Source organism: Phoxinus phoxinus (genome assembly GCF_949152265.1).
Source record: "Phoxinus phoxinus genome assembly, chromosome: 1".
Lineage (NCBI taxonomy): Eukaryota > Metazoa > Chordata > Actinopteri > Cypriniformes > Leuciscidae > Phoxinus > Phoxinus phoxinus.
Window position 1 is genome coordinate 25,004,199 of NC_136876.1, and position 12,723 is coordinate 25,016,921.

Consider the following 12,723-nt stretch of genomic DNA (forward strand, 5'->3'; position numbering starts at 1 on the left):
ATTCCAGATGTGCTGATGATTTGACTTTTTGGATCCATGGAAGGGAGCCCTTGCTTTTCCTGCAACAAAGACATGACTCGCACCTAAATGGTTCAGAAATATTAACAATGATTTGATTACAAGTTTTCAAAGCGTTTAAGTGTTCAGATGTATTTAGTTTAAAAACAAAATATAGTCTCTAATAAACGTACGACCGTCTTGCCCCCGGCTTGTGTTAAATGTTATTTGTCGACTGGTGAATTAAGCAGCACTCTTTTAAACACACTCTTGTTATGGTCACACTCAGATGTTTATTTCTCCCTCCCTGTTCCTCTGCTTCCTGAATGAAAATTACTGAAAGCAAACTAAGGAGTGAAAGCAGCAAAAAAGGAGCACAGAAGCCCACTTAATAGTCCCACAGAAGCCGAGCAGGTCCCCTCACTCTCCATTTTGCTCTCTCTCTCTCAGGAAAATGGCCGCACAGTGAGCAGGGTTGTAGAGAGGCTAAGACCATAGTGGCAAAAGTCAGGGATTCTGCCGCAAAGCTACAGGGGAAGTCACGCCACATCCTCCCAGAGTCTCAACATTTTATTTCTGGCAACCGCTCTTCTTTTCCAGTACTTCCCTTTTTCTTGGGCTAGAAACAAACATGTACATGCTCTCTTGTGTCTTAGATGTCCTTCTTAAATCAATGTCTAAAAACCCTTAGGGCTCATCAAATATATGTTGAGTGAGGAGGGGAGGGTACGTCTTAACCTTACAAAAATGCTAAGAATCCCACGGACCTCTTGAGGGAATATGGAACATTCAGAACAGGCCTGTTTGGGACCAGATGTAGATTTGGCTACTGTAGACTACTATATGCTTATAGAGAAGCAAAGAGACATTTGCATTAAATGCATGGTTTTTTGTAATGTATAACTATTTGCAAATAAACATATTTGAACATATTACATTATTTTCCTGAATTAAAAAATAAATGATACGCTCTAAATACTTGACTATGCAGAGAAAAGGTGATCAGAAGAAAAAAAATCTGAGAGCTAAAATGCAACAATGTTCATTATTTATCCAAATTAAGCAAATATTGCAAAATTTGTATTATTAAGTTATTTTGGATAGAAATCTGACTAATGAGAGGTGAATATTATGATCTTTATAAAATTGTATTTTCATTTCAATTTAAGTACAGTGCTACAACATTAAATAAAATAATACTGTAGGTAGTGTGCCTGAGCAGTTAAAGACCTGGACTGGTAACCCAAAGGTTGTTGGTTCAAAGCTTAAAAGGGAATCATTTGATTATGATTCCTGAGTCATAATCAAAGACCTCTAAGTGACTGATCACACCACAATAACTGATCATCCAAAAACTGATAAAATGTGTTAACAATACTGTTAAAGACCTGGGACTTTTAAACTGTCCAGCTGCAGGCAATTATTCTCAACCATCAAAACAAGTAGCTGCTATATTATTCATCAGGTTTTTGCAGACAGCTACTGTACTAAACCACCAGCATTTCCTTAAAAAGCAGCATGGGATACAGAAAAAAGGAGAAAAGGTTTTACATAGGCACAGCTCTCTCATAAAGGGTATTTATCTTCTGTTAAAGAGGAGGAGAGAGTTCATCTAAAGGGAAATTCTTATATCTTATTAATTCACACGTCTAGAGGCAAGTTATGAAAATACATCACTGTATATCTACAGACAAACATAAAGATATTTAATAGAACTGTCTAAGAAAAATGAAAACAGCCTGAGATTAAGAACCAAAAAAGGGTGTTTTCAACAGCAAAAACAAGACATTCTTGGGTAAACCAAGTCTCTTCCCAGTTTCAGTTGAGCGGAGTATTCCCCAGTAATCAAAACTATGAGATCAGACCTCAGACTCCATATGGAAATACAGCCTTTGCTTTTTGATACAAACTTTTTCTAACACAGTGATTTAACATTAAGATATCCCTCATCACAATTACATTGAGTTTCAGCATGAAGTATAAAACAAAATGTAGGATGTTTCATTTAAATGTATAATCTTGATCGGATTACAACTGTACAGCAGGTTCATCCAGTTATCACCAGTAACACAACATCTTCCTCATTAACAGCTACATAAAGCTTTTCATTATGCTCTAATGATGACCTCATCCCTCATCGCACTGCTCCAGTTACTGTGAGTGATTGTCACACCTGTAAATTACACTGCTTTCCCAACTCGCATGCACCTTCTGTCAAAAGCCTGAAGCACTCAACCTATTAAAACGTAAATTCAATACAATAGAAGCTTATTAGCAAGAAATGAGTCTTAGGGTTAACAATATGTTTAATCTACCCTATTAAATAAACACCATGCATTCTTTAAATTCATGGTGTCTGTGTAAGTTTGTATAAGAAAAATATTCATATTTAAAACTTTATAAAGCAAAATAACTAGCTTACGGCCTAACGAAAATACGGATTCCACTTAAGGCGAGACACTACACAGGGAACTACACTAACCTTTTCCACTGGTGGCACTTGCGCTACTAACTTTTTCAGTTACTGGCGCAAAACATGATTTGGTCGCACAAATTATTTATAGTAAGCCGCTCTGGATAATAATGAACAATAATGAAACTGTATTGCATACAGATGTGCTTTTTATTTTACTTTCCATCTTTTAAACCACATGCCGCCTTGTTTTCTTTAACATTGGTTGGGATAGATTTACTGCAATAGAAAATACAGTAGGCCTACACAATAATGTGCTAAATTAATTTATTTTGGATTTCAACATGCTATGGTTGCCACAGATGGGCAGACTCCTGAACTTGTAAAATAAAATAAATATAATCCATAAATTAATATAATAATAGATTTTCAGCAGCTATTGACTATTCAGTAGGCTATTAAAAATAAAAAAATAAAAATGCATGTCTACTTCACAATTAAGTGAAATATAAGCCACAAATAAGGCTATATTAATTTATAAGCTACATTGAACTCAATTATCAATTCAGATTCCTCACTTGCTTGGTTTGCTTGACGCCGAAATGCAGTGGGGAGTGCTGCTGAGTCACGGCATATGTACATGTCTATACACTTCGCGTGCTTCATACTGTCATTGAGAAGCTTCAATTTACGTGGACACTTATAATCGGATTGACGGCTCAATCGGACTAAAAAAATCTTCATGTAAACACCTTAATCGATCGGATTGAGCTCGATCCGAATGCATTTTCGATCGGATTGAAAGGGGTGGTTTATTCCTTTTGTAATGCGATCGAGAGAACACGTCAACACTTGATCGGATTGAAAACCGAAACTGAAAGGACTGCGCATGTATAATGACGTATGACGCGCGGAACGAGCTGTTCTTCCTGTTGAATAAAGTGTCATATAAATAAGTGTCCCGTCATTCTAAAATTCTCATTTCACTCAGCGCCTGTGAAGTGAAGCAGGACAACGTCCCACTAATTGTTTTGGATTCTCATCCACAGACGACTGGTTTTGGCCGCGGGGAGGGGCATTTTTACTGCGGGATAAATATAAGCATCACGGCAAAACGGTTCAATGCTCAATGTCTCCAAATCATGACCAGAGACGGATTAATATTACGTCTGCTGTTTAAAACAAATAAAGAGCCAATAGAGGAGAATAGTTATGCGCGAACAGCGGGAAACGTGTGACATAAACGCGCACATCAACCCGATTACTTTATAAGTCGCGGGGCTGAAGCCAACTTTGTGTTGAATGCTCAGAGCACGTTATAAAACGTATACTTAAAATACACATTTCTGTTTTAATAAATGCTCATAGTAAATCATAGCATATTGCCTAAAACATAAGGTAGGAACAAAAATAATTAGTGATACATTTGCGACCCATTAAAAATTAGGGTCGCAATGGCATTTCAAAAGGTCGCATATGCGACCATTTTGGTCGCAGTGTAGTTCCCTGCTACAGGTAAATAGGGTAACATTTTTAAATAATAGATATCACCGTGAAACTTCCTCAGTTGATTCCTTAGAAGTATATATTTAAAAAATTACACGTTTTTGAAATTTGTATTTTTAATTATGCAAATTAGGCATTATCTCATTAAATATGCACAATTTTGCATATATTTTTGGTAGATAGATCTGAACATATGATATAGCCAGGTGCACAATAATTTTTTCATTTTCTTTACACACAAGATGAAAAAAGAATTTCAGAGGGATTTCAGGATATATGCTTTCATTAACTAGGAAATCAAAATATATTGTCCATAGACTTAAAATAAAATCAGTTTTCGCTATATTTTTACTATATTTTATACTGCTAAGTGTATAACTGGAAAGTTTGGTGTACATAGGTGCTACATAGCTATGTAGCTAACATACTACAGATGTTTATACTGGAGAATGACAAAAAAACTAATTTTGAGAAAAAGGCATTTAAAGATTTGTAATGTAAAAATTCATACTTTTTTAGTGGAAACAACTATTTACAGACACCATATCTTATCAAATCATTAGCAACAACAATACAAATCACCTAAATCACATCAAAACTTATAAACACAGCCTTTATGGCCTTCAACTGAACAGAAAAACAGTCAAAAACACATCTAAATGTCAAATGTCATCTGAACAAATCATGTTGTCAGAAATTGACATCAGCCAATGATTTTTCGCTTTTAGAGTTAATGCCCATTTTACTTTCACGATTGGTTGCTGATAAAAAGTAAATGACCATATTTGGATCCCACAACACTGTACATGAGAGAGAGAGAGCTTCCCAAGGGTATGTGTGATGACAGGGAGTAGACAGAGATCGCGGAGCAGCGGGATGATTTAGAACACCAACAAGTCTGAAAGAAGACATGTTATTGAAGACAAATAGCCCAAAATCTAAAAATTGACCAGTGAAAAAAAAAACGATGTTTTTGCCTGCCGTGTCTCGCCTTAGGTATAAAATGCAACTTATGCAAGTAATGCGACGTATTGCTGATATTTACGATACACCATGACGCACTACTACGTTACTTCTGACGTCATAAATTTCATAAGTTGCGCATTAGGGGCAAGTAGACTGCGTATGGCCGTTTGACCGGAAGCTAGAATTTTACTTTGTAATGTAATAAATATGAGTATTTGTCTTACTCAAACTCATCGTTTTGCTTCAGAAGGCCTTTATTAACCCGCTGGAGCCTTTAGAGTTCGTTTACAATGGATGGATGCACGTTTTTGAGCTTTAATCTGTTGGTTGCAATCCACTGCCATTATAAAACTTGGAAGAGCCAGGATATTTTTTAATATAACTCCAATTGTATTCGTCTGAGAGAAGAAAGTCATATACACCTAGATAGGGTTGGGTATTAGTTGGGTTTTATCCGATACCAGTACCTACTCGGTATTTTTAAACGGTTCCGGTGCTTAAACGGTTCTTGAACCGGTACTTAAGAAAACCAAACCGCACACACTTTGTCAAAAAAGAATACCCTTTTATTTACAGGGCCAAACTGGACACAATATTAACTTAAATATTTAAAGATTTCTGATTAAATTAAAAATTGCGCCATTTACTAGGCTACTGATGTAAAACACTTAAGTTAAGATCAACATTTTGTCTTCACATATTATGACTTTTACTTTAAAGGACAAGTTCGGTATTTTACACTTAAAGCCCTGTTTACAGATCGTATCTGATGAAATAGAACGGTTAAGATTAAAATTTGGACACATGCTCCTGTCCCGAGAATTTTAGTTTTATTTAGCGTTTGTGGACCTATTTTGCCAAACGCGTCACACCCAGATTCTTCCGTTGAGAGCTTGAATAATAGACACCAGTTGGTGGCGATAATGCACCTTTGCCGATTGCAAGCAAACCGCTTGCATTTCATTTAATACACAGAAGAAGCAGAAGAAGAAGCGGCGGAGGAATATCGTACCTCTCACAGCACATTCAATACAATCAATGGAGTTGGACAAACACTACGATAAAACCTGTTGGAATGCATCTTTTTCAGCGTTTTTTTTTGGGCCCGTATCAGTGAACACCCCTGACCACTCGGTGAGTTTCACGTCTTTGTAAACGAAAGTTTAATGTGTTTTAGGAAGGAATCTTCCAGTGGCCATAGACAACCATTGTGTGGGGGTGGGGGGGGAAGCGAAATAAACCCAAAATTCTCGGGACTGGAACATGTGTCCAAATTTTAAACTTAACCGTTCTATTTCATCAGATACGATCTGTAAATAGGGCTTTAAGTGTAAAATACCGAACTTGTCCTTTAAGCAGAGAAATATCTGATACTGAGCAGAAATATTTAACACACACAGTATAGCCTCGTATAAAGAAGTGTTGGAACTTTGTTAAAACATTTTGCACACGTTGCCACACTCGCTGTTGAATGGCAACGGTGTTTGCTAGCCTACTTGATATGCAAGATTTGCAGTTGGCATTAAGGCCTACTAGACTACACGAAGAGGAACGGCTGCTGTTATCATCATCTGTGATGTCGCAACCCGATCACACTAAATGCGCTTCTATAGCACGCAGAGTGTTTATCGTGTAATTTATCCACGAAAATTAGTTTTTACGTGAATAGGAATAGGATACGCATGGGTTGGTTAGGGTAGGTTCAGTAGTGGTGTGGGGTGCGTGTGTATTATACGTTTGGGTAGAATTAGTGGTGTGGGGTGCGTGTGTATTATAAGCAATGAAGTGCGTATCAAATGCAAGCGAAAACTGCGCATCATATGCACGTAAAAACTAATTTTTGCGTATAATTTGTACGATAAACACACTGCGTGCCATAGAGACACTAGCAGCCTGCTGAACTTGAACTTTCGTCAAGCGTGTCAGAGGTTCTGGGTTCTAATCCGCATTCATACTGTTTTGTTTTTTTTTCTCATCAAAACCGATTATGCTCATCAGTGGTTGTATATCAAAGTAGGGACACGTTTGTGTGCATAATATTTCGTGATTTCTCCGGAACGAATAGAGTCTCCGCAACAGATTGAAGCACGCGTCCGAGTGAAGACAGTGCGGCGTGTGCGTGAGCCACAAGAGAAAACACTGTATCCGCGCCACTGATCGCAGCGGCACTTTGATCACTTGATTTAAAAAACACATTTCAACGCTAGATCGTCTCTTATTTAACAAACGAACGAAATTAATGCTCTGCTGGTTAACTGGAGATGTTTTATTATATGTATGGATGGGAACATTGTTTTACAGGGGGCGGTAAAAAAAAAGTCAGGCACCGAAGTTTTCGTTCTTATTCGGTCTCGTTACTACCGTTTACGTCGAAATCGGTTCACTATGGGCACCACGTTTCAGTACCCAACCCTAGGATGGCTTGATGGTGAGTAAATCATGGGCTAATTTTCATTTTAAAGTGAACTAATCCTTTAAGCACACCTGATGGAACTAATCAAGGGCTTTATTAGTTGCACCAGGTGAGCTTGAGCTAGAACACATGACATATCTGAACTGCTAGGTTTGTTGAATGTCACATTTGACTGCATGTCAGAATATAGCAGAATATAGCAAAGTCAAAAAAATGGTCCAAAAAAGTTAAGAGAAGATATCCTTTCCCTTCACAAACAAGGAACAGGATACAAAAAGATAGTGAAGGCAATAAATGTTCCTAGAGACACCGTTGGAAACATAAATCGCAAGTTCAAAGTTTAAGGAACAGTGGTTAAACTACCGGATCAGAAAAAGGAAGCTACCAACGCCTGCAACCAGATTTCTGAGAAGGCAGGTTCAGAAATTCCCTCAAGTGACTGCAAAAGACCTGCAGAAACACCACTACTGACCCAAAAGCACAAGAAAAGTGCTCAAAATGATAAAAATAAGGCACAGAAGTTTTGGGATTCTGTTTTGTGGAGCGATGAAACAAAACTGGAACTTTTCGGCCCTATTGATGAGCGGTAAACTCTGCCTACAGTTAGACCTTCTAGAAAGCAGTTCTACTAAGTACTAAAAATGCTTGCCATGAAGGGATTGCATAATTTTGAGACTGCAGATGTCATTAAAAGTTGTATTTTCAGTTGAATTTGGGGAAACCACTTGAAACATTTGTTGTGTTGAGAGATTTCAATTACTTTTGTTTGATTTGTTCATTGCTAACAGCTGAAAGTCTGTAAATGTTGCCAATAAACCTGATTTGCAACGGGGGTTGAATTATTTAGATTACAACTGTATATAAACAGAAAAAAATAGAATAAGAAGAGAAAAGGCCATGTCAAAGCTAATACAGTTGAAAGACTTTATCACAAAATTAATTTCAGATGCAAGGTTTCTCTTTCTGTTCCACATCCAGTTTTTTCCATGTGAAATAAACTCCTTATGACTGATATCAAGCATGTGCGGTAAAGTGTCTCTAATCTGCTGAAGGTTGCACTAGGAGGGCCTCTCAACGCTTTCCTGATTCTTCCAGTTCTCAGGAAGTGTGAACACCATGCAAGGCATACAACAGGAAGTTCCCACTCAAGCTCACAGCCCTTCTGGAATTGACGGGGGGACTTTTGACAGCAGATAAGTGTGAGCTATCAGCACACAGGCCTGGGTGGAAGGTGCTGTTTGGAGATCATACTAACACACACATAGGGTTTCAACTGTCAACAGCATCAGCCAGGGTGACAATAGTCCTACACTCACCTCAGATGATCACAAAAAAAAGACATCACCTCGATTATTTTCTGCAGGCTACAGCGTCCCATTACTACATATACCATGTGCTTGAGAAATAGTAACAGTCCCTGAAGAAAAAAATCAATATAGAGAAAAATGCAGTTGCACAAACTGCAATCTAACAATGGAGAGTGGGATATAAAAGAAAAGATAAAAACATGACCCATAATTTCACAGTAAGACCTTTTAAAGGCACTTCTGAATACTGGAAGGAGAGAGCGTTAGATGTCGGCCACATTGGATCGCTTCATCGCTTCACATTGTGGATGTCCCCAAGCTGTGAGATTTAAATTGTTTGAGGGATTGAAGATTATTTCATTCAGTGAGCTGCCAAAGGGTAAACAGCGGACTCAGTCTGCACACGCTGACAGCACTATTGTGGCCGCAGTTTGTTGAGACGAGATCAATACAGCTCTCCCTAGTGCACTGGCTCAGAAAGAGTCCCAGGCAGAGCCGTGCTCTTCTCAATGAACCCGGTAAACACAGCTCTTTCTGCCGCAGAGCCCTACAATGCACTAAAAATAGCCAGCACTCTCAGACAGAGAAACATTATTGTGAAGTGCTTGGCTCGGATGCTGTGATACAAACAGAAGCTTTTCCTGTTCACTGCACTCTCATAGTGATTCATCCAAGTTCGAAAGCATAAGTGTTATGTTATCCCTCAGCGTTGGTTGGTTTTCCTATTCTGATTAATACAATAATGTTTTGCTAAAGGCACTGCACTTAAAATGTCTGATATGATTTCAGAAATGTTTCTGAACGAGTTTGGAAATGTGGCTTAATGTCCATAGTGCTGTAAGGCAATCTGTAAATAACACATTGAAAAACAAGCTAGAATGAAAATGAATCAAAAGGTTTGAGTTAGGCTTTCAGCATATTTAAATTAGTTGTGGCACTTCATATTCTGATGAGTGCAAAACATATTTTTAATCGAAAAGGGGAGGTCATAAAGTCTTAATAAAAAAAACACACACACATTACCCTGGTATCACAATAGTAAGAGACATATTGGACAAAACAAAGGCTGTGGATCATATTTAGCGATCATATTTCTACTGGAACTGGGAGTTGTGAAAAATATTATACACCAGTGTTTTGCCAGAGAAGTTTATCTATCATCTTTTTACTCTTTTAATTCATTTTATAACAGTATCATATATCTCTTTTAATTTAGTTTATAACTGTTTTGATTTTCCTTGCTTTTATTTTGTGATTACTTTAATTCCTTTCTGTAAAGCACTTTGAAATGCCATAGTGTATGAAATGTGCTATATAAATAAACTTGCCTTACTAAAATCTAGGCAGCATAGATGTAACTCATGACATCCAACAGGCGTATGTGCGGTCAGTTAAAACAAATGTAAAACTGCATCAGAGCAGATGAAAGAAGCTGATTCATTTTTTTTGTACATAATTTACTTCTATGGATTCAAATATGTTTTTTCTACCAAGAAATGAGTACTTCAAAGATGCAGTAGGAGGTAATATTGACAGCTAGTGGTTTAAATGTGTACTGCTTGTGTCCAAATTCAAAATATTGGAGTTTTCCCACCCCCTCCTCCTAGACTCAATGATCACGTGCATTGCCAGATTGAGGACAAGCAACAGAAACGAGCACTTGAACACTGAAAGTTGATTTGTTAATTTATCTGCATTTTAATATGTCTCTGGTGGTCATAGAGCTTTTTAGATGGATGCCAAGGCTTCCATCTGCGATCGCTGACCTAGTTTGTTTGCTGACTCCCATCGCTGCAATACGCTAAGTTTCCCGCCAACTGGCATTGGGGTGTAGAAATACTATTGGGTAAATTGACTGTGGGCGGGATCACACTATCCAAAACAAAAACAGGCATTGGGACATGGAAAGCACATTTTACATTTCATGGCTTGGCATTATTTTTCAGAGGAACAAGTATCTGAACTTAGCATGTTGCCTAAATATCTACAAACATATTATGGTATTTTTATGCTTTAGTACAGTCAAAAAATAAATACATACAGTAACAGCACCTTTAAAAAAATCTGTAAAGTTCAAATGAATTTTACTTTTTTGCTGTATTAAAATGAAGTAAAATCTACCCCAACTCGAACCATAACTTTTCAACATAATTCTGTATTAGAGTGTGATTAAATATAACTTAAATCCTTTCAAGTTATTGAGTAATTTCTACTTGCATATGTATGTATGTATGTATGTATGTATGTATGTATGTATGTATGTATATATATATATATATATATATATATATATATATATATATATATATATATATATATATATATATATATTGAAGACAATTCAGAGTGGTGTCAGGCATTGTGCGGGATTGTTGTCCTCCTGCACGACTGACAACACATGAAAAGAAGGTCAGCAAAGTCATCTGATAGGAGACCATATTATCAAGATTTCACATCATATTTGTATTTGTGGCTTAACACTGTTAATTCTAAAAAATAAAAAAAAATCCTAAAAAAATAATAATATATACTTAAAGCTGTATGGGACCCTAAAACAATAAAACACACACAATACACAAATAATGACATAAAATCTTTTAAAATATATATATATCTCAGACACCAGATCTAAAACGAATGAAGCCAGGCAGAAATGAGGGAACTTTTACAAAAATAAATAATAATAATAAAATAAAATAAATAATTTATAATAAAATAACAAAAAGGTTTATTTTAAATAATAATAATAATTTATCTCTATATATATGTATATATATATATATATATATATATATATATATATATATGTGTGTGTGTGTGTATATATATATATATATATATATATATATATATATATATATATATATATATATATATATATATATAAACATCTCTCAGACATAGGCTACAGTAATTGAACCAGATAACTAATACTGAATGTATAAAACTATTACTATTTCAGCCTTGCTAAATTTCGAAGGAAGAAAAAAAGAGATAAAGTATAGAATTCTTTGGTCTTACCTCTTTGGAGTCATCACTTGCTAATGCATGAGACAGATGTGCGCTGAATGTGCTCTTCCCAACACCCCCTTTGCCAGACAAAACTAGAATTTTGTGCTTCACAGAGGTCATTTTTTGTCTGATTTCCTCTATGGCTGCAATAACAGAAAACAATGTCATACACTTCAGATTTAGATGGAGCTAACAAGCTATTATAATAAAAATAAAAAAACTGACGTTGTACATCAATCATCATCCTATAACACATTGAAAAGAATAACATTTTCTTAAAGAGTCATGTTAAGACATGTATTTTGCTCTTTCTTTCTTAACGTTTGAAAGATCTAGAAGGAAACTGCTCACATACAGCTGTAAAAGTGTAATATATATGTATTTACATAAATTAATCAATGTAGGCTATACCTGGATCAGGGGCTTTAGCGGCACCGGACGCACATATATTCTGGTTTGGGCATCCCTGACATGATGAAGATTTACCAGCCTGGTCACTGTTTGTGCCCGGACAGTCTAGACAGAATGACAACATACTTTTAAAATAAGTAATTGATATAGGCATACGTCTTTATAGACATATAAAGTGTGAATCATATACAAATGCCAACATTTTCTTTATTTTAACTGAGATTATTAATAAACACAAAGACTGATGGACTCAGACACAAGTTCAGAAGTTTACACTTAGTTTGATCTATAGCATGTTGCAACTGTAACTATCTTTAAGGACGTTAAAGTAAACAGTAGATAAACGTCTAGGCAGCTGACACAGGCAGTTGTTGTGCCACTGCCAGACTGCCTAAAAATGACAGATGTCAGTTTAAGATAAACATCAGAGAGGCACAGCGAAACGTGTCGTTGGATATGTGTATAGTTGGTGAAAGGGTAGTTTAAACTAAACTGTAAACAGATGGCAGATAAAAAAAAGTGTGTATTCAATGTCCTTGAGTTAATGAGATACACATTTATTAGACTTACGCTCTGGCGCATCACTAGGTACATCCGCCATCTTTCAAATCCTGCGCAGTTCCTGGCAGTGGTGTAACGACTATGAACTTCCCCGGATAATGCAGTGTGTCGAAAGTTCCGCACCCTCACATTGCGGT

The 12,723-nt window shown here is 36.5% G+C and overlaps 1 protein-coding gene across 1 annotated transcript in view; it reads right to left on the bottom strand.

Moving 5' to 3' along the window:
• nubp1 (nucleotide binding protein 1 (MinD homolog, E. coli)) overlaps window positions 1–12,723 on the bottom strand; it is a 34,332-nt gene extending 21,609 nt beyond the window's left edge. The window contains exons 1-3 of the mRNA XM_079624322.1: window positions 12,596–12,723; window positions 12,026–12,130; window positions 11,624–11,757 (exon numbers count right to left, since the gene is read on the bottom strand). Coding sequence (XP_079480448.1) covers window positions 11,624–11,757; window positions 12,026–12,130; window positions 12,596–12,626 — 270 coding nt within the window. The 5' untranslated portion in view covers window positions 12,627–12,723. The remainder of the gene's footprint in view (window positions 1–11,623; window positions 11,758–12,025; window positions 12,131–12,595) is intronic.